Consider the following 19,689-nt stretch of genomic DNA (forward strand, 5'->3'; position numbering starts at 1 on the left):
AATAAAATAAAATTTAAAAAATAAATAAATAAATAAAAATAAATTAAAAAAAAATAAAATAGACATTCCGTTATGTAAGTATCCAGTGTTCAGCAGTATTGCACTCATGTGGCTCTGATCATTAAGCCTGGTCTCCCAATAACGGCAGACATAAAATTCTGTGATGACCAGTTATCTTCTGCTGAGGATCCTTTCTGCCCATAGCACTTGTTGGGACCTCAGATCCCAGGATGCAAGTTCATGATTTCTCTGGAGATCCCCACAATGATAGGCTCTTCCTCATAGCTCTCTTACTTGGGGAAGGTGTATTTCTAGCCCGAAGAGTTACTTGCAATTTTGATGACTTACTCCTCACTTGGAGACCCAGGGTCCTAACTAATACATGACCAAGCAAACGTCCTTCAGTTTCATGAGCAGCTATTATAAGGACAGGTTCCTTCATCCTGCCATTGTCACCTTTGAAACCTACAGGAGGTGGATGGGGTGGCCAGGGGAGGTTGGTTGTGTGTGCCAGACACTGCTAGTGCTTTACTTAGTTTTTTCTTAAGATTAAAAAACAATTATTTATTTATTTGGCTCTGCCAGATCTTAGTTGTGGCATGCAAGCTCTTAATTGTGGCTAGTGGGATCTAGTTCCCCAACCAGGGATCGAACCTTGGCCTTTTGCATCGAGAGTGCAGTGTCTTAGCCACTGGACTGCTAGGCAAGTCCTCGTGCTTTACTTTGGCTATCTCTTGCAATCCTCACTCAGGGCTTAGGACCTCTATGAAGTCCACGTTATAGGTGGGGAAAATCAAGATTTAGAAGTTAAGAAACTTGTCCAAAGTCATATAAACCATATGTGTTGGACATGGAATCAAAAGAATAGTTCCTTCTAATGACAAAATTGGTGCTCTACCTCAACCCTGGCTAAATATTGGAGTCACCAGAGAACTTTAAGAATACCAAGTTGTTTTTTTTTTTTTTTAATCTCCTCCTTAGGAAAGTTAAATTAGAACATCTGGAAATGGAATTTGGGCATCAGTATGTGATTAAAATCTCTCTAAATGATTCAGATCGCTGCTGGATGCACCGTCTAGGCTGTGGCTTTGTGTTAAATACTGTGCGATTTACCCTGCTGTTGTATCAATAGCTTCATTTATAGTTTTCCCCTTTATCTTTTCTTTCTTCTTCCAAAGTCAGAGAGCGCGTGGTTGCCTGTCTATATCAGACCTGGAATTCCCAATCAGATTCCAAGAGCTGCATTCATGGCCATGTTTATTCTGGAAGTGGATCAGTTCATCCTGACCTCATTGACTACATTGGTTCTGGACTGTGAAGAGGATGAGACCCCCAAACCCTTGCTGGTGTTCAACATTACTAAAGCCCCGCTCCAGGGCTATGTGACTCACCTGTGGGATCACACCAGACCAGTGTCCTCCTTCACCTGGAAGGATCTAAAGGATATGCAGATTGCCTATCAGCCACCAAACAGCAGTCATTCTGAGAGGAGACTTTATGAGGTGAGAGGGAAGAGAGACAAAGCTGCTAGACTCATTGGTATTCAGAGAGTCATTGAAGAGGCCACTTCTCTTTAGCCTGTAGTTTACCCTGTAAGGTCATTGCCTCAGAAGAGAATCAATCACTGCAAATCAGGATGCAAACCAGGCAGGTGATGCAAATGAACAAACCCATCTGGAGGGAGACTGCGGGGAAGTGAGGAAGGAGCTGGCAATTTAGGAAGCAGATGTAACTCGGCTACAGCTGACTGCTGCATGTGAGAATATGGATGGACCCAGTGTTGCTGTAGCTTTCCTTTTTCAAGAAAAGTTGGAAAGCTCTACTTTTTTTTTGTAAAAATATTTCAAGTTTCATAATACAAGTGAATGTTTATGCAAAACTGAAACAGACTCAGACCTAGAAAACAAACTTGTAGTTACTAAAGGGGACAGAGGGGGGGTGGACAAAGTAGGGGTATGGGATTAATTGATAAAAACTACTATGTATAAAGTAGATAAGCAACAAAGATATACTGGATAGTATAGGGAATTGTAGCCCTTTTCTTGTAATAATTTATAATGAAGTATCACCTGCCAAAATACTGAATCACCATGCTATATATCTGAAACGAATACAACATTGTTAATCAACTATACCTCAGTTAATAAGTTTCAACTTTTAAACATAGAAGACATTGTAAATTTAAAACATAAAATACCAGCTGCAAAACATTTCTGAGGCCACATTTGGCCCCCAGGTTCACCAATTTGAGAACTCCAGTGCCTCCAACAGCCTTCTTGCATTACATAGACCATTGAAGTTAGAGATGGTCTAACTTCTATTTGTTTATAATTATTTCATTAATTATTTTATATTATTTTCCATCAAGGTTTTCTACTGGAGTCCTTAATTTTAAGTAATAATGCTTACTCAGGGTAGGAGATTCCATATTGTCCTTAAAATGACTCATTTCACTATCACTTTTCATCAGGAATGTTCTCTATCTAATCTAAATCATTTCTGCTATTTCTGCCTCTCTCCTCTTGTTTTGTATTCAATGAGAGTAGAGAACAGCTGGTTACAGACTTGTGCATAATAACCCTTCACAAACTTGTAGACCTACCAGCAAGTTGATTCAAAAATGATGGAAAATTTAAATAAGCAGGTTAACACAGACTTGAGTTCAGGTCTATTAAGGAAAATACATGTCCCTGGGGTTACCAAATTGCCCTCTGTCTAGTTTAGGCATTTTTAGCATTTAGTCTCAAGGGCAGACTATAAACGCCATGCTTTGCCCTTTACTTTTATTTTCTTCACTTCATAATAGTAAGTGGCAACTGGTTTTTTCTTTCTTGTCTTCACTTCTCATTTCTTCCATCAGATCAGATCAGTTCAGTCGCTCAGTCGTGTCCGACTCTTTGCGACCCCATGAATCACAGCATGCCAGGCCTCCCTATCCATCACCAACTCCCAGAGTTCACTCAGACTCACGTCCATTGAGTCAGTGATGCCATCCAGCCATCTCATCCTCTGTCGTCCCCTTCTCCTCCTGCCCCCAATCCCTCCCAGCATCAGAGTGTTTTCCAATGAGTCAACTCTTCGCATGAGGTGGCCAAAGTACTGGAGTTTCAGCTTTAGCATCATTCCTTCCAAAGAAATCCCAGGGCTGATCTCCTTCAGAATGGACTGGTTGGATCTCCTTGCAGTCCAAGGGACTCTCAAGAGTCTTCTCCAACACCACACTTCAAAAGCATCAATTCTTCGGTGCTCAGCCTTCTTCACAGTCCAACTCTCACATCCATATATGGCCGCAGGAAAAACCATAGCCTTGACTAGACGGACCTTGGTGGGCAACGTAATGTCTCTGCTTTTGAATATGCTATCTAGGTTGGTCATAACTTTCCTTCCAAGGAGTAAGCGTCTTTTAATTTCATGGCTGCAGTCACCATCTGCAGTGATTTTGGAGCCTCATTTCTTCCATAGCATGAGGTAATTTCTCTTTAGATGTCCAGTTTTATCTTGCGTTCACAAGTAAAGCACTGGTACTCTGTCTGCTTTGTATGTGTTACGTCCAGCATTGTACAATGTGATACTAAAGCAGAACGTGTCCAAATGTGTGCTTTTTTGGTTTGTTTTGTTAGAAGGTGACTTTCAATTTTCTCAGTGGAGATTTTGCACTGTTCAATTATTTTGGCCGGAAGCCACCTGGGGTGGGATTTCTGAGAGCAGAGCAATGGCCGGTGCGCTTTAAGCTAGCTGATCCTTCCCTCAGCTGTTACACCAGGTAGTCTGTTCTTGTAGGCATGAAAATCCAACTTCACTCCAGTAGGTACTACATTTATCTTAGAGGAAAGTTCCTTAGTGATAGGGCTCAACCTAATATATATTTATATTAGACCTCCAAAATGATATCCCCCATTTCAGTATAGTTTCATTTTCAATGTGTGTATTTGTCACTCTTGAATCTCTTTCTTTTTTTATGTAGTATTTGTTGATATGGTACTATCTGATTGTTTCTTTTATCCTCTCAAATGGACCAAACATTCTTCAAAAGTAGGTAGCCTGCCTTCCTTTATAGTATTATACCTCATCCTTCTCTGTCAGCACCTGGTGTAATACACACATAGCATGTAATAAATCTCAAAATGTATAAGCCTACTTATTAGCTATGGAATTCAAGGGAATTCAATATTAATAAATATATATTATTAAATATATATTTATATAAATAAATATATATTTAATAATACATCTAGTGGGATAGCTGCCTGTAGATCGGGATCTCTGCAGCATTGTTGGCATTTTGAATTGGCTAATTTCTTTGTTGTAAGGACTGACCTGGTCATGGTGGGATGTTATTAATAGTAGCCTCCCTGGCTTCTATCCACTAGATGCCTGTAGCACCTCCATGGGCATACCTATCTGTGAGACCAAAAATGTTTTCAGATATTCCCAAATGTCCCCTGGGGGGTGAAATCACAGTGGAGAAACACTGCTCTAGATCCCACATCTTTTCGAGAAGCTGAAGTGGTCTGATGCTGGACTGATGTAGTCTCCTGAACAAATGCAGGGACTCATTGCTAGCACATTTGCTTATTTCAGGTTAAGAACTTCATTCATAGAAAAAAAAATTTAAAAACACTGATAAATTAAGGAATAGGACATAGAGCTGGAAAAAGTGAGATTACGTTGTCAAAAATGAGGTCAGGCAACAGCAGAAACCTGAACTAGTTTGCCTCTGTCTGTGGTATATATCCCAGAATTAATGGTATTTTATATTATAAATTGTCAATATATTCATATTCAACTGTTTGTTTACAGGTGGAGTTGGAGGTCTATGACTTCTTCTTTGAGAAGAGCGCACCTATTACAGTCCACATCTCCATCAGAACAGCAGATACAAATGCCCCGCGAGTGTCCTGGAACACAGGTGAAGTGCAATACAGGAGTCAAACAAAATAGGGAAGGGAAGACAGAAGGTACTCTGGTCAGTAAAAAAAAAAGGTAGCTTTATTCCCATTTTGGAGAAGGCAATGGCACCCCACTTCAGTAGTCTTGCCTGGAAAATCCCACGGACAGAGGAGCCTGGTAGGCTGCAGTCCATGGGGTCGCTAAGAGTCAGACATGATTGAGCGACTTGACTTTCACGTTTCTCTTTCATGCATTGGAGAAGGAAATTGCAATCCACTCCAGTATTCTTGCCTGGAGAATCCTCAGGATGGGGGAGCCTGGTGGGCTGCCGTCTATGGGGTCACACAGAGTCGGACATGACTGAAGCGACTTAGCAGCAGCAGCAGCAGCATTCCCATTTTACACACAAAGCAACCGAAACCAGACAGGCTATGGGTATCTAGTTGGTTTTCTGGGTTTTTTTTCCTACTGTCAGGGTGAGAAATTTAAATTGAGGATTCTCATGTCCTGAAATTAAGTTCTTTCCTCTGCAGGAGATAAGCCAAAAGGTCCCTTTCAGCTGATTGAGGCAAAAAAGTGACTGTGATATTGAGCATAGTTGGACTGAGAGAGAAAAGGTCTCTAACTCAAAATTGTTCAAAGGAATCAAAGAAAGACACGGACTATAATCCATTATCTTATTTTTAAGTTGGGTTGCATGGACATGAAAATACATAATTAAGAGTTTAAACTGCTTTGTCTTCTTATTTTTAATATATAACTGACTTACAATGTTACATTAGTTATAGGTATACAATATACTGATTCAATATTTTTATATATTATACTCCATTTAAAGTTATAAATTATTGGCTATATTCCCAGTATTGTACAATATATCCTTGTGGCTTATTTATTTTATACTTAGTAGTTTGTACCTCTTAATTCCTTCTCCCTATATTGCACCTCCCCCCTTCCTTTTTCCCACTGGTAATCACTAGTTCTCTGTATCTGTGAGCCTGTTTCCGTTTTCTCATAGTCATTCGTTATATTTTTCAGACTCCACACTTAAGTGATAAAATAGAGTTTGTCTCTCTGATTTATTTTGCTAAGCACAATATGCTCTATGTGCATCCAGATTGTTGTAAATGGCAAACTTACATTCTTTATATGGCTATTAGTCCATTGTATGTATAAACCATATCTTCTTTATCCTTTCATCTGTTAACGGACACTTGGGTTATTTTCATATGGTGGCTATGGTAAATAATACTGCTATGAACATTGGAGTGCAAGTATCTTTTCCAATTAGTGTTTTTGTTTTATTCCAGTATATTCAGCAGTGTAATTGCTGGGTCATATGGCAGTTTTATTTCTAGTTTTTTGAGAAAGCTCTCTACTCTTTTCCACAGTGGCTACACCAATTTTTTTGTTGTTGTTCAGTTGCTCAGTTGTGTCTGTCTCTTTGTGACCCCATGGACTGCAGCATGCCAGGCTTCTCTGTCCTTCACTATCTCCCGGAGTTGGCTCAAACTCCAGTGCATTGATTTGATGCTGCCATCCAACCATCTCATCCTCTGTCGCCCTCTTCTCCTGTTCTTAATCTTTCCCAGCATTAGGGTCAGTGTATGAGATTCCCTTTTCTCTATATCCTTGCCAGCGTTTGTTATTTGTGTTCTTTTGATGACAGTCATTCTGAGAGGTGTGAAGTAATATCTCACTGTGGTCTTGATTTGCATTTTTCTGATGACTAGAGATGTTGAGCATCTTTTCATGTGCCTGTTTGCCATCTGTGTATCTCTTTGGGAAAATGTCTATTCAAATCTTCTGACCATTTTTAAATTGGATTATTATTATTTGCTGTTGAGTTGTGTGAGTTGTTTATGTGCTTGTATATTCACTAAGTTGTCTTTTCATTTTGTTTATGGTGTCTTTTACTGTGCAAGTTTCCTTTACTATATATTTGCCTTTACTAGTGGATTTTTCTTTTCCTATAGATTCTAACTTCTTGTTGAAGCCCATTTGTTACTTTTCCACTTAGAGAAGAGCCTTTAACATTTCTTTAAGAATTGGTTTAATGTTGATGTACTCTTTCAGTTTTTGCTTATCAGTTTTTTCTCTCTCCTTTAATTCTGAAGGATAATCTTTCTGGATAGAATATCCTTGGTTGTAGGTTTTTCCCGTTTAGCACTTTTAAATATATCATGCCATTCCCTTTTGACCTGCAAAGTTTCTGCAGAAAAATCCATTAATAGCCTTGGAGGAGGAGGGGTCCCTTGTATATGATTCTTTGTTTTTCTCCTGCTGCCTTTAGAATTCTCTCTTTAACTTTTGCCATTTTAATTATGACATGTTTTAGTGTGGTTCTCTTTGGTTTCATCTTGTTTCGGACCCTCTATGCTTCCTTTACACGGAAATCTGTTTCCTTCTTCAGGTTCAGGAAGTTTTTAGCCATAATTTCATCAAATATCCTTTGACCTCTTTTGTCCTCTCTTCTCCTTCTGCTGCTGCTGCTGTGTCGCTTTAGTCGTGTCCGACTCGGTGTGACCCCATAGACGGCAGCCCACCAGGCTTCCTGTCCCTGGGATTCTCCAGGCAAGAACACTGGAGTGGGTTGCCATTTCCTTCTCCAATGCATGAAAGTGAAAAGTGAAAGTGAAGTCACTCAGTCAGCTCCGACTCTAGTGACCCCATGAACTGCAGCCTACCAGGCTCCTCCATCCATGGGATTTTCTAGGCAAAAGTACTGGAGTTGGGTGCCATCGCCTTCTCCGCTTCTCCTAGGACCTCTGTAATGTAAATGTTATTATGCTTGATGTTGTTTCAGAGGTCCCTTAAACTATTTCAGTTTTTAAAATTTGTTTCTCTTTTTGTTGTTCTGACTGGATATTTTCCATTATTCTATCTTCCAGAACACTATATGTCCTTTGTGTCACTTAGTCTGTTAATTATTTCTAGTGCATTTTTCATTTCAGTCATTATATACTTCAGTTTTGACTTTTTCAAATTCTCTAGTTCATGTATTCTTTCCTCTCAGTTACCATTCTTATTACTAATCTTTAAATTCTTTATCTGGTAACTCATTCATCTCTGTTTCACTGGATGGTTTTACAGGTTTCTTTTTTTATTTTTTCATTTCAAATAAAATTCTCCATCTTCCTGCTTTGGTTAACTTTTTCTGTCTCTATAAAACGAGGTAAGAGTTACCCATCGTGGTCTTAAATGTATGTCCTTGTGTGGGAACATCCCTGCACAGTCTGCGCATGTTCCCCATGGATTTCATGAGAGTGCTGGATCTGATATGAACATAACTCATGTCTTTCCTCAGAGTGTAGTGGCCTCTATCAACTTGGTAGGTGTTGCGGCCAGAGACCGAGGAGCTAGAGCCAGAGCCAGGTGTGAGCCAGGGCTTCTCTGCTCAGTTGCCAACACCACCCCCGTATTGGGGTAGGGCCATGTCCCAAGGTACTGGAGCAATAGCCGTGAGGGTGGGGCCCAAGCCAGCTCCATCCCGCACAACTGGGCACTCTCCTCAGCTATGGCAGCCTCATTCTAGTGGGGACCTGTGCCTCTGAGCAAGTGGGGCTGGGAAGAGCACTCAGCATGGGCCAGGGCATGCACTGAGGCAGTTGTGAGAAGCCAGCCAGTGTCCTGAGGAATTTCAATCTTTCTCTATCTTGTATTGGGAGGAAACAAGAATGTGTGGGTTCTTCATGAGTAGAGTCTAGCTCTCTTCCAGCCCTGTTGTCAGTCCTACTGGTTTTCAAACCAGCCAACGGTCTTCCCACCGTTTGACCCCAGGGCTGGTGCACCCAGTGTATGGTTCAAGCCACTCACTCCCCAGGGATATCGTCATCCTTGTAATGCCCCTCCTGTCCTGTGGCCCCTCCTAGGGTGCAGGCCCCTACGTGATTACTTCTATTCCCTTCCTGCACAACTTCTTTTAGCCTTGGTTGCATAAGGGTCTTTCTGTCAGTCTTCAGTCCATTTCCACTGAGAATTGCTCCACGTGTAGATGTATTATTGATGTGTTCATAAGGTGGGAGGGAGGGGGGAGGTAAATTCTGCATCCTCCTACTCTGCCATGTCGATTTCCTCTTGCTTTACCAATGCAGTGTATATATTTAGATCAGATGTAAATGTGAAATGTAAGTGAAGATTTTTTCCTTTCCACTGTTACCATCAATGGCATTCAAGCAGTGTTGGTAGGTTCATTTAACACAGAAAATATCTCTGTCTGATTTAAGTCCTCAGGTGGCAGCTTATATGGATTATCTTTTGTGTGTGTGTGTGTGTGTGTGTGTGTGTGTGTGCTTGCACATGGGTAACATACCATGTGTGTGTTTATATATATGTGAGTTTCAGTAGGGATGAACAATATCAGTTGGGCATCCTTGATTTGCAATCTGGTTTTCTGTCCTGCTCTACCTCTATTTGGGGGATAAAGAGAGAAAAGAAGGACTTGGTGATCTAAAGTTTGATGCTTTTGAATTGTGGTGTTGGAGAAGACTCTTGAGAGTCCCTTGGACTGCAAGGAGATCATACCAGTCAATCCTAAAGGGAATCAACCCTGACTATTCATTGGAAGGACTGATGTTGAAACTCCAATACTTTGGCCACCTGATGTGAAAAGCCAACTCACTGGAAAAGACCCTAATGGGGGGAAAGATTGAGGGCAGGAGGGGAAGGGGGCGACAGAGGATGAGATGGTTGGATGGCATCACCGACTCAATACTCAATAAATATGAGTTTGAGCAGACTCCAGGAGATAATGAAGGAAACTTGGTGTGCTATAGTTCATGGGGTTGCAAAGAGCTGGATGTGACTTAGCAACTGAATAACAGCAAAGTTTAATATATAGCATGGAGACTTAATGGTCTGCATGTATATGTGTGATCTGAGAAACCTAGGCTTGTTAAGAGCTCCAGATCTGGTTTTCACTACTTTGGATATCAGAATTCTTTTTAGAATAAAATTTAATTTATTATGAACTTAACATAAGATCATTGAAAACTTGGAAAGCACAATGAGTTAATAATAATGAATAAGTGAATGAAATAATAGTAGTTGGATAAAATTATTCATTACTCCACCACAAAACATAATCACCATCAATATCTTGCTACATAAATTTCTAGTGTTCTTGCTTGCTCCTCTGCTGCATCCCATGATGCCTTGTTCTGTGCTTTACTTTGCACTCTTGACTTCAAAATCCTTATTACCAGCTATTGTCCTCCCTTCATCCCTCCTTCGCTGCCTTCTTTCCTTCTACTCTCTTCTTCTCCCTCACTTCTCTCGCTTTCCTTCCTCTCTCTCTCTCTCTCTTTCAGTATTCCTGTATGTCTTAACTCAGGTTCCCTAGCAAAGAGCCCCTGAGGCAGATTATATGCACTAACACTGTACTGAAATCTGGGGTAAGGGGAAGGGAAGTTGGGAGTTTGGAGGGTAGCAAATAAAAAGATGGTTTGACTGAGCTGGTTGTAGCTTTACAAGAAAATAAAGCTTATCGCTCAATAGTGCTGATGTCTCCAGGAGGAGATGGAAACATTCTGTGTGGGAAGAGTCAGGGAGGGGGTTGGGAAGGGGTGAAGAACCGCATGTCAGCATCTTCCATCTCTTCTTTCATCTCAGACAGTTTGCCTCACTGGGGTTAACTTCCTACATGCCTGGGGTTGTGTCACTTGGCTCTTCTTAGCAGTCACTGTACAAATTCCTTGAGTCCCATGGTGTGAAACCTGGCCATGGTCACAAGGAAGGTCATGCCAAAACTTGGCCTGGTGGGCAGTCGAGGGCAGTGACATCAGAAGATGAAGCAATGATGGCGGCCAGGGCTTTAGTGTGTGGGGATTGTGGGAAATTTGTTGGAGCTGCCAGGCTAGAAAGCGGGCAGTTGATCAACACGGGGGAACGGGAAGCCAGGCAGATTTGAGGGGAAGCATTAACACATTAACTGTGTCTACCAGTACACAGTCTTTAAATTTCATCCACTCATTTCTATTTTTTTTTTTTTAATTGGAGGAAAATTACTTTTCAAGGTTGTGGTGGTTTCTGCTGTATAACAATGTGAATCAGCCTTAAGTATATATATATATATATATATATATATATATATATATATATATACACACACACACACCCTTCTTCTTAATCCCTCCCATCCCACCCACCACATCCCACCCCCTCTAGGTTATGACAGAGCCTCAGGCTGAGCTCCCTGTGTTACACAGCAACTTCCCACTCAGTTCAGTTCAGTTCATTTCAGTCACTTAGTCATGTCCAACTCTTTGCGACCCCATGAATTGCAGCACGCCAGGCCTCCCTGTCCATCACCAACTCCCAGAGTTCACTCAGACTCACGTCCATCGAGTCAGTGATGCCATCCAGCCATCTCATCCTCTGTCGTTCCCTTCTCCTCCTGCCCCCAATCCCTCCCAGCATCAGACTCTTTTCCAATGAGTCAACTCTCCTCATGCAGTGGCCAAAGTACTGGAGTTTCAGCTTTAGCATCATTCCTTCCAAAGAAATCCCAGGGCTGATCTCCTTCAGAATGGACTGGTTGGATCTCCTTGCAGTCCAAGGGACTCTCAAGAGTCTTCTCCAGCACCACACTTCAAAAGCATCAATTCTTTGGCACTCAGCCTTCTTCACAGTCCAACTCTCACATCCATACATGACCACAGGAAAAACCATAGCTTTGACTAGATGAACCTTTGTTGGCAAAGTAATGTCTCTGCTTTTGAATATGTTATCTAGTTTGGACATAACTTTCCTTCCAAGGAGTAAGCGTCTTTTCATTTCATGGCTGCAGTCACCATCTGCAGTGATTTTGGAGCCCAGAAAAATCAAGTCTGACACTGTTTCCACTGTTTCCCCATCTATTTCCCATGAAGTGATGGGACCAGATGCCATGATCTTCGTTTTCTGAATGTTGAGCTTTAAGCCAACTTTTTCACTCTCCACTTTCACTTTCTTCAAGAGGTTTTTCAGTTCCTCTTCACTTTCTGCCATAAGGGTGGTGTCATCTGCATATCTGAGGTTATTGATATTTCTCCCGGCAATCTTGATTCCAGCTTGTGCTTCTTCCAGCCCAGCATTTCTCATGATGTACTCTGCATAGAAGTTAAATAAGCAGGGTGACAATATACAGCCTTGACGTACTCCTTTTCCTATTTGGAACCAGTCTGTTGTTCTATGTCCAGTTCTAACTGTTGCTTCCTGACCTGCATATAGGTTTCTCAAGAGTCAGGTCAGTTGGTCTGGTATTCCCATCTCTTTCAGAATTGTCCACAGTTTATTGTGTTCCACACAGTCAAAGGCTTTGGCATAGTCAGTAAAGCAGAAATAGATGTTTTTCTGGAACTCTCTTACTTTTTCGATGGTCCAGTGGATGTTGGCAATTTGATCTCTGGTTCCTTTTCTAAAACCAGCTTGAACATCTGGAAGTTCTCGGTTCACGTATTGCTGAAGCCTGGCTTGGAGAATTTTGAGCATTACTTCACTAGCGTGTGAGATGAGTGCAATGGTGTGGTAGTTTAAGCATTCTTTGGCATTGCCTTTCTTTGGGATTAGAATGAAAACTGACCTTTTCCAGGCCTGTGGCCACTGCTGAGTTTTCCAAATTTGCTGGCATATTGAGTGCAGCACTTTCACAGCATCATCTTTCAGGATTTGAAATAGCTCAACTGGAATTCCCTCACCTCCACTAGCTTTGTTCGTAGTGATGCTTTCTAAGGCCCACTTGACTTCACATTCCAGGATATCTGGCTCTAGGTGATTGGTCACACCATCGTGATTATCTTAATATGTGTGTTAGTATATGATATTTGTTTTTCTCTTTCTGACTTACTTCACTCTGTATAACAGGCTCTAGGTTCACCTTCCTCAGTTCAACTGACTCTAATTCGTTCCTTTTTATGGCTGAGTAATATGCCATTGAATATATGTACCACAACTTCTTTATCCATTTACTGGTTGATGAGCATTTTGGTTGCTTCCATGTCCTAGCCATTGTAAATTGTGCTGCAGTAAACTTTAAGGAAAATGGATATAGCCACTATGGAGAATAGTATGGAGATTCCTTAAAAAACTAGAAATAAAACTACCATATGACCCAACAATCCCACTACTGGGCTTACACCATGAGAAATCCATAATTCATAAAGACACTTATTTCTTTGAAAGGCTTTGCCCCCTTTCAAGATTCTCTTCAGTCTGTTGACTCTCCAGCTCTACTGGGTAATGGGATTGGGTGATGGTACTACAGCTCCCTGTCTCTAACTGCAGTGTTCAGTCTGGATTCTGTCTTCTTGGCTCTGAGCAGCACTTCCCTTTCTCCCCAGATTCCCTTCAGCATGCTGGGTCCAAGGAGAAGCTTTTATTGTTAAATTCCTTTAGTTACAAAAGTTCCTTCCTTATTAGCATCTAGACTAAAATGCAACCCTCATTACAAAGTGTTAGCCTTTTCCTGTCTAACACCATTAAACACTCCCCTAGCACAGTAGCTCTGTATTTGTACATTTAATGAATATTTAACCACTTTAATACTCTACCCTGTGGGCTACTTATGCTCTTAGAATTTATGTGTGAAAGCGCTTCTGACTCTTGCCCACTTAAAATATGTGAACACAGCCTTTGAAAAATTCTTTGTGTACATTTTTGAACCAGAGACCCCTGTGAACGTAACATCTGTTATTTCTTTCTAGTATTTATTTTTGGCACCATTGTGCTTCTAAAGGATAGATCATAAGGAACCAGTCATCAGGTTAGAGTTAATATTACTAATAGGAAAAATGTTACTTAAAAGCTAAATTACAGTTTCTTGAGAAGCTTTTGAAGATACAATTTTTACCTAGTTTTGTGAGTGGTAATTTATTACTCTTGTCTTAAAGTAGTCATCTTGGCATGCTGGAGAACTTTCCAGGACATTTTTGTCTGTTTGTTTTCTCTTGTAGGTCTGAATCTCCTGGAGGGACAGTCTAGGGCCATCACATGGGAACAGTTTCAGATTGTGGACAATGATGACATTCATGCTGTCCAGGTAGTCACTGTGGATGGCCTGCAGCATGGACGGCTTACTGTGAGAGGTGAAGGAACAAACTTTGTAACTTAGAATCAAACCCAACAATTATTTTCTCCAAAAGCAAGTCATATTTAACAGGATATATATGGTATTTCTTGGGCTCCATTTCTCAATGAATTATCATATTCTCTAGGTCCAGAGATTATGAAACCATTGACTTTTGTAGTAGATGCTCAAATCAATGGGTGACCATTTATGAATGATATTTTATATTTGAGCCATTATTTAAATCTCAGATTTGCTTTTTGAACCCTTCTAAATATACTCCTTGACTGATGATTTTAGCCCAGTTTAAATGCCAACACCTGCTGGATCATGGAAAAAGCAAGAGAGTTCCAGAAAAACATCTATTTCTGCTTTACTGACTATGCCAAAGCCTTTGACTGTGTGGATCACAGTAAACTGTGGACAATTCTGAAAGAGATGGGAATACCAGACCACGTGACCTGCCTCTTGAGAAATCTGTATGCAGGTCAGGAAGCAACAGTTAGAACTGGACATAGAACAACAGACTGGTTCCAAATAGGAAAAGGAGTACGTCAAGGTTGTATATTATCACCCTACTTATTTAACTTCTATGCAGAGTACATCATGAGAAATGCTGGACTGGAAGAAACACAAGCTGGAATCAAGATTGATGGGAGAAATATCAATAACCTCAGATATGCAGGTGACATTACCCTTATGGCAGAAAGTGAAGAGGAACTGAAAAACCTCTTGAAGAAAGTGAAAGTGGAGAGTGAAAAAGTTGGATTAAAGCGCAACATTCAGAAAACGAAGATCATGGCGTCCAGTCCCATCACTTCATGGGAAATAGATGGGGAAACAGTGGAAACAGTGTCAGACTTAATTTTTTTCGGCTCCAAAATCACTGCAGATGGTGACTGCAGCCATGAAATTAAAAGACGCTTACTCCTTGGAAGGAAAGTTATGTCCAACCTAGATAACATATTCAAAAGCAGAGACATTACTTTGCCAACAAAGGTCCATCTAGTCAAGGCTATGGTTTTTCCTGTGGTCATGTATGGATGTGAGAGTTGGACTGTGAAGAAGGCTGAGTGCCAAAGAATTGATGCTTTTGAAGTGTGGTGCTGGAGAAGACTCCTGAGAGTCCCTTGGACTGCAAGGAGATCCAACCAGTCCATTCTGAAGGAGATCAGCCCCGGGATTTCTTTGGAAGGAATGATGCTAAAGCTGAAACTCCAGTACTTTGGCCACCTCATGCAAAGAGTTGACTCATTGGAAAAGAGTCTGATGCTGGGAGGGATTGGGGGCAGGAGGAGAAGGGGACGACAGAGGATGAGCTGGCTGGATGGCATCACTGACTAGATAGATGTGAGTCTGAGTGAACTCTGGGAGTTGGTGATGGACAGGGAGGCCTGGCGTGCTGCGATTCATGGGGTCGCAAAGAGTCGGACACAACTGAGCGACTGAACTGAACTGAACTGAAAGACAAAATATGTCCTTTTCAATTCTCTGGTGCAGACAAATGCAGTGAAAAACAGAAAAACATGTTGTTAATACTTTAGTAGTAATTATGCTCTTATTTTATTAGTAGCAGCTACCTTAGTTTAAAAGAAATGGTTTTATAATTATAAGGGTGGTAGTTAACAAAGTAATGGCCCTAATAAAAATATCCATAGTTAATAATAATATAGTCTATTCCTTGTAATGAGCTCAGAGGAATTGTTATCGTCTTAGTTTACCTATATGTAAAGCAGAAAGAGAACTCTTGTTTATCACTATATGTGATTGGAATTCTGAAAAAAATGAAATAGAAATAAAAATGATAAATTCTTTTGCCTAATCCTAGGACAATGGGATCTTAGCTCAAGCTGGATGTATAAATTAGGATGGGTATTCAGTTGCATGTAAGAAAACTCTAACTACAGCAACTTTAACCTCAAGAGTTACTTTCTTCTTGTGACAAGTTACATAGAGGTGGATATTCTGTATTTATGATGCCAGCAGCTCTTTTCTGCCCTGTCAGTGGTCACAGAATGATACCTACACATCTAGGTTTCTAATGAGCATTAGGGGAAGGAACAAAGAAAAAGAAGAATAAAAAAAAGCTATGCCATCCAAGCTTGCTCTGTTTAACAACTTTTCCCAGGAGCCTGAATAAATGAAGTCTAATTACATCTCTTACCTAGTTACATACTATCCCCTAGGTGCAACAGAGTCTGAGAACCTGAGTATTTTTAAATGGTTATGTCGCCATTCCAAATAAGACTAGGATTCTGGTACTGAGAAGGAGGAGAAAGTGGCTGATGGGCAAGTAACCCGTAGTGTTCACTATACTCATGTTTAATCTACAAAACCATCTGGAGTGGGAAAAGCTATGGGCCATCTGCAGAAACAATTGAAATATTAGTAGTTTGTGCAGAGTGAAGCAATGTTTATCAATACTATAGAAATGAAGCGGAGAGTCATACCCCATAATGATATTCTGGCTCAGAGGAGGCAGAAAATAGTACAAACATTTATTAAGCATTTACTTTGTGCCCAATTGTGCAAAGCATTCTACATACTTTATCGCACATCCACTTTATGAAGCAAGGTACTATTATTTTTACTTTGCAAATGAGAACCTGAGACTAAGAGAAATTGACTTGTCTGAGGTCTAGAAAGTGGCCGAGCTGGCATGTGAACTCAAGCCGTTTGCCACCACAGCTCAAGCTCTTGGTCATTAAGCCAGTGATTCACAAACATTAGCACACATTAGACTCCTGGAAGGCTTGATAAAACGTGAATTGCTGAGTTCCAGTAGCAGAATTTCTGATTCAGGAGGTCTGGGGTAGGGCCTGAGAACTTGCATTTATAATGACTTCCCAAATGGTGCTGCTGTTGCTAGTTTGAAGCCACTACTCTAAGAAGTGCTGTCGGCTGATAACAATGAATTGAAGAACAATTAATACTTATTGTAGATACACGATGTTTGAGCTCTCTCATTCTTAAGGGGGAATGTTAGGTAGGTATTATTATCTCTGTTTTATATATGGGTCTCAAATAAATTAAATACCTTGCCTAAGCCCACCCTGCTAATAAGTGTTACAACTAGCTAGTATTCAAAACTGGGTCTTTGGAGCCCCAGAGCCCACTAAGCAATCTATGGTTTTTCCAGGTGAGGAAAGTATTGGCTGCCCTACTTTCCATTTCACACCCGCTCCTGTAGTGCTGCTTTTACTAACCTGCTGCCTCCATATCTTTCTCATTCTGCCTCATCTCTGTTCTTTTCATCAGGGGGGAAGGGGTTTCTCTTCACCGTGGCTGACCTTCAGGCTGGAGTCGTTCGATATCATCATGATGATAGTGACTCCAGCAAAGACTTTGTGGTCTTCAGGATATTTGACGGCCGGCACAGCGTCCAGCACAAGTTTCCCATCAACATCTTGCCCAAAGATGACAGTCCGCCATTCCTCATAACAAATGTTGTGATTGAACTGGAGGAGGGGCAGACCATACTAATCCAGGGTTCCATGCTGAGAGCTTCAGACATGGACTCCAGTGATGACTACATCTTCTTTAATATCACGAAACCCCCACAAGCTGGAGAGATCATGAAGAAACCAGCACCAGGACTGATAGGTGAGTGCTGGGCAGTTAAAATCATTTGTGTCAGAATTTGTGCTAAGAGAGACATCAAGTTTATGGGGTAAGACTCTATTATTATTATTATTCCCATTTCACAGATGGGAAAACTGAGACTTAGGTTAAGTTGATCTATCCATCTGGAATCTAGAAAGTTCCAGAACTGGGCCTCAAGGTAACCATTACACTATGAAATATTAAGTCTGAAATGCAAGGTGATAGGACAAATAAGGTTGAAGAGATATTTTGACCTAGTCTAGATTATTTATAAAAACTTTCATGAATAACTTTTATTTACATTTTGTTAGAATAATTTCACAACTACTTTTTGAAGTAGATAGGTAAGGAGCGTGACAAAATAGGCGTCAAGCAGTTTTGCCTAAGACTATTTGTCTTTTAAGCATATTCGATTTTATTTTTAATAGATTATTTAAAAATTGAGGTATAGTTGATGCACAATATTATATAAGTTTTAGGTGTACAGCATAGTGATCCATAATTTTTGAATGTTATACTCCATTTATTGTTATTATAAAATATGGTTCTATTCCCTGTGTCATATAATGTATTTTGAAGCTGATTTATTTTATGCATAGTAGTTGACATAGCAGTTAGTCCCTCTTAATCCTATACCCCTATATTGCCCCTCTCCCTTCACTCTCTGCACAGGTAGTCACTCATTTGTTCTCTATATCTGTGGGTCTGTTTCTTTTTTTTGTTACATTCACTAGTTTGTTTTACTTTTTAGATTCCACATGTAAGTGATATCATATAGTATTTATCTTTCTCTGGTTGACATTTCATTTATCATACCTTTCAAGTTCATCTATGTTGTTTTAAGTGGCATAATTTCATTCTTTTGAGTAGCTGACTAGTATTCCATTATGTGTGTTTGTGTCTGTGAATGGCACACCTTCTTTGCCCATTCATTTATTAATGTCCACTTGGGTTGCTTCCATATCGAGGCAATTGTAAATAGTGCTGCAATATACATTGGAGTGCACATATCTTTTCAAATTAGTGTTTTCATTTTTTTCAAATGTATATCTAGGAGTGGAGTTGCTGGGATATATGGTAAATTCTATGTCTAGTTTTTTAAGAAACTTTCATACTGCTTACCACAGTAGCTATATCAATTTACATCCCACCAATGATGTACAAGATTTCCTTTTCTCGGCATTCTTGCCAGCATTTGTTATTTGTGTTAGCCATTTCTTACTTGTGATGGCCATTCTGACAGGTGTGAAATGATATCTCATTTGCATTTCTTTGATGATTAGTGGTATTGAGCATCTTTTCATATGCTTGTTGGCAATCTGTAAGTCTTCTGTGGGAAAATGTCTATTCCAGTCTTCTGCCATTTTTAATTGGGTTTTTGTTACTTTGCAGTTGAGTTATATGAGCTGTTTGTGTATTTTGGATTTTAATCCCTTATTTGTCATATTATTTGCAAATATTTTCTCCCATTCAGGAGATTGTTTTTTTGTTGTGGTGATAGTTTCTTTCACTGCACTTTTAAGTTGAACTAGGTCCCATTTGTTTATTTTTGCTCTAAAGCAGAGCAAAAGATCTGGAGATTTGGAGATTTGGAGACAGATCCAAAAAAAAAACCTCAGTATAGTTTATGTCAAAGAGTGTTCTACCTTAGTTTTCTTCCAGGGGTTTTATGGTTTCAGGTCTTACATTTAGGTCTATAGTCCATTTTGAGCTTATTTTTGTCTATGGTATTAATTCAAAGCACAGTTGTGTCCAACTTTTTGTGACCCCATGAACTGTAGCCCGCCAGATTCTTCTGTCCATAGGATTTTCCAGGCAAGAATTCTCTAGGGGATCTTCCTGACCCAGGGATCAAACCTGGTTCTTCTGCACTGTAGGAAGACTCTTTACTATCTGAGCCACCAGGAAAGCCATATGGTGTTAGAGAATGGTCTAATTTCATTGTTTTACATGTAACTGTCCAGTTTTCCCAGCACCACTTATTGAAGAGACTGTCTTTTCTCCATTGTATAGTGCTGCCTCCTTTGTTGTAGATTGAATATAAGTGCGTGGGTTTATCTCTGGGTTCTCTATTTTGTTCCATTGATCTGTGTGTCTGCTGTGTGCCAGTATCATACTGTTTTGATTACTGTAGCTTTGTAGTACAGTCTGAA

At 40.3% G+C, this 19,689-nt stretch overlaps 1 protein-coding gene across 1 annotated transcript in view; it reads left to right on the top strand.

Moving 5' to 3' along the window:
- FREM1 (FRAS1 related extracellular matrix 1) overlaps nt 1–19,689 on the top strand; it is a 273,665-nt gene that overhangs the window by 141,086 nt on the left and 112,890 nt on the right. Inside the window, exons 9-12 of the mRNA XM_055578036.1 lie at nt 1,179–1,502; nt 4,801–4,909; nt 13,821–13,952; nt 17,192–17,536. Coding sequence (XP_055434011.1) covers nt 1,179–1,502; nt 4,801–4,909; nt 13,821–13,952; nt 17,192–17,536 — 910 coding nt within the window. The remainder of the gene's footprint in view (nt 1–1,178; nt 1,503–4,800; nt 4,910–13,820; nt 13,953–17,191; nt 17,537–19,689) is intronic.

The sequence above is a fragment of the Bubalus kerabau genome, chromosome 4, assembly GCF_029407905.1.
Source record: "Bubalus kerabau isolate K-KA32 ecotype Philippines breed swamp buffalo chromosome 4, PCC_UOA_SB_1v2, whole genome shotgun sequence".
Lineage (NCBI taxonomy): Eukaryota > Metazoa > Chordata > Mammalia > Artiodactyla > Bovidae > Bubalus > Bubalus kerabau.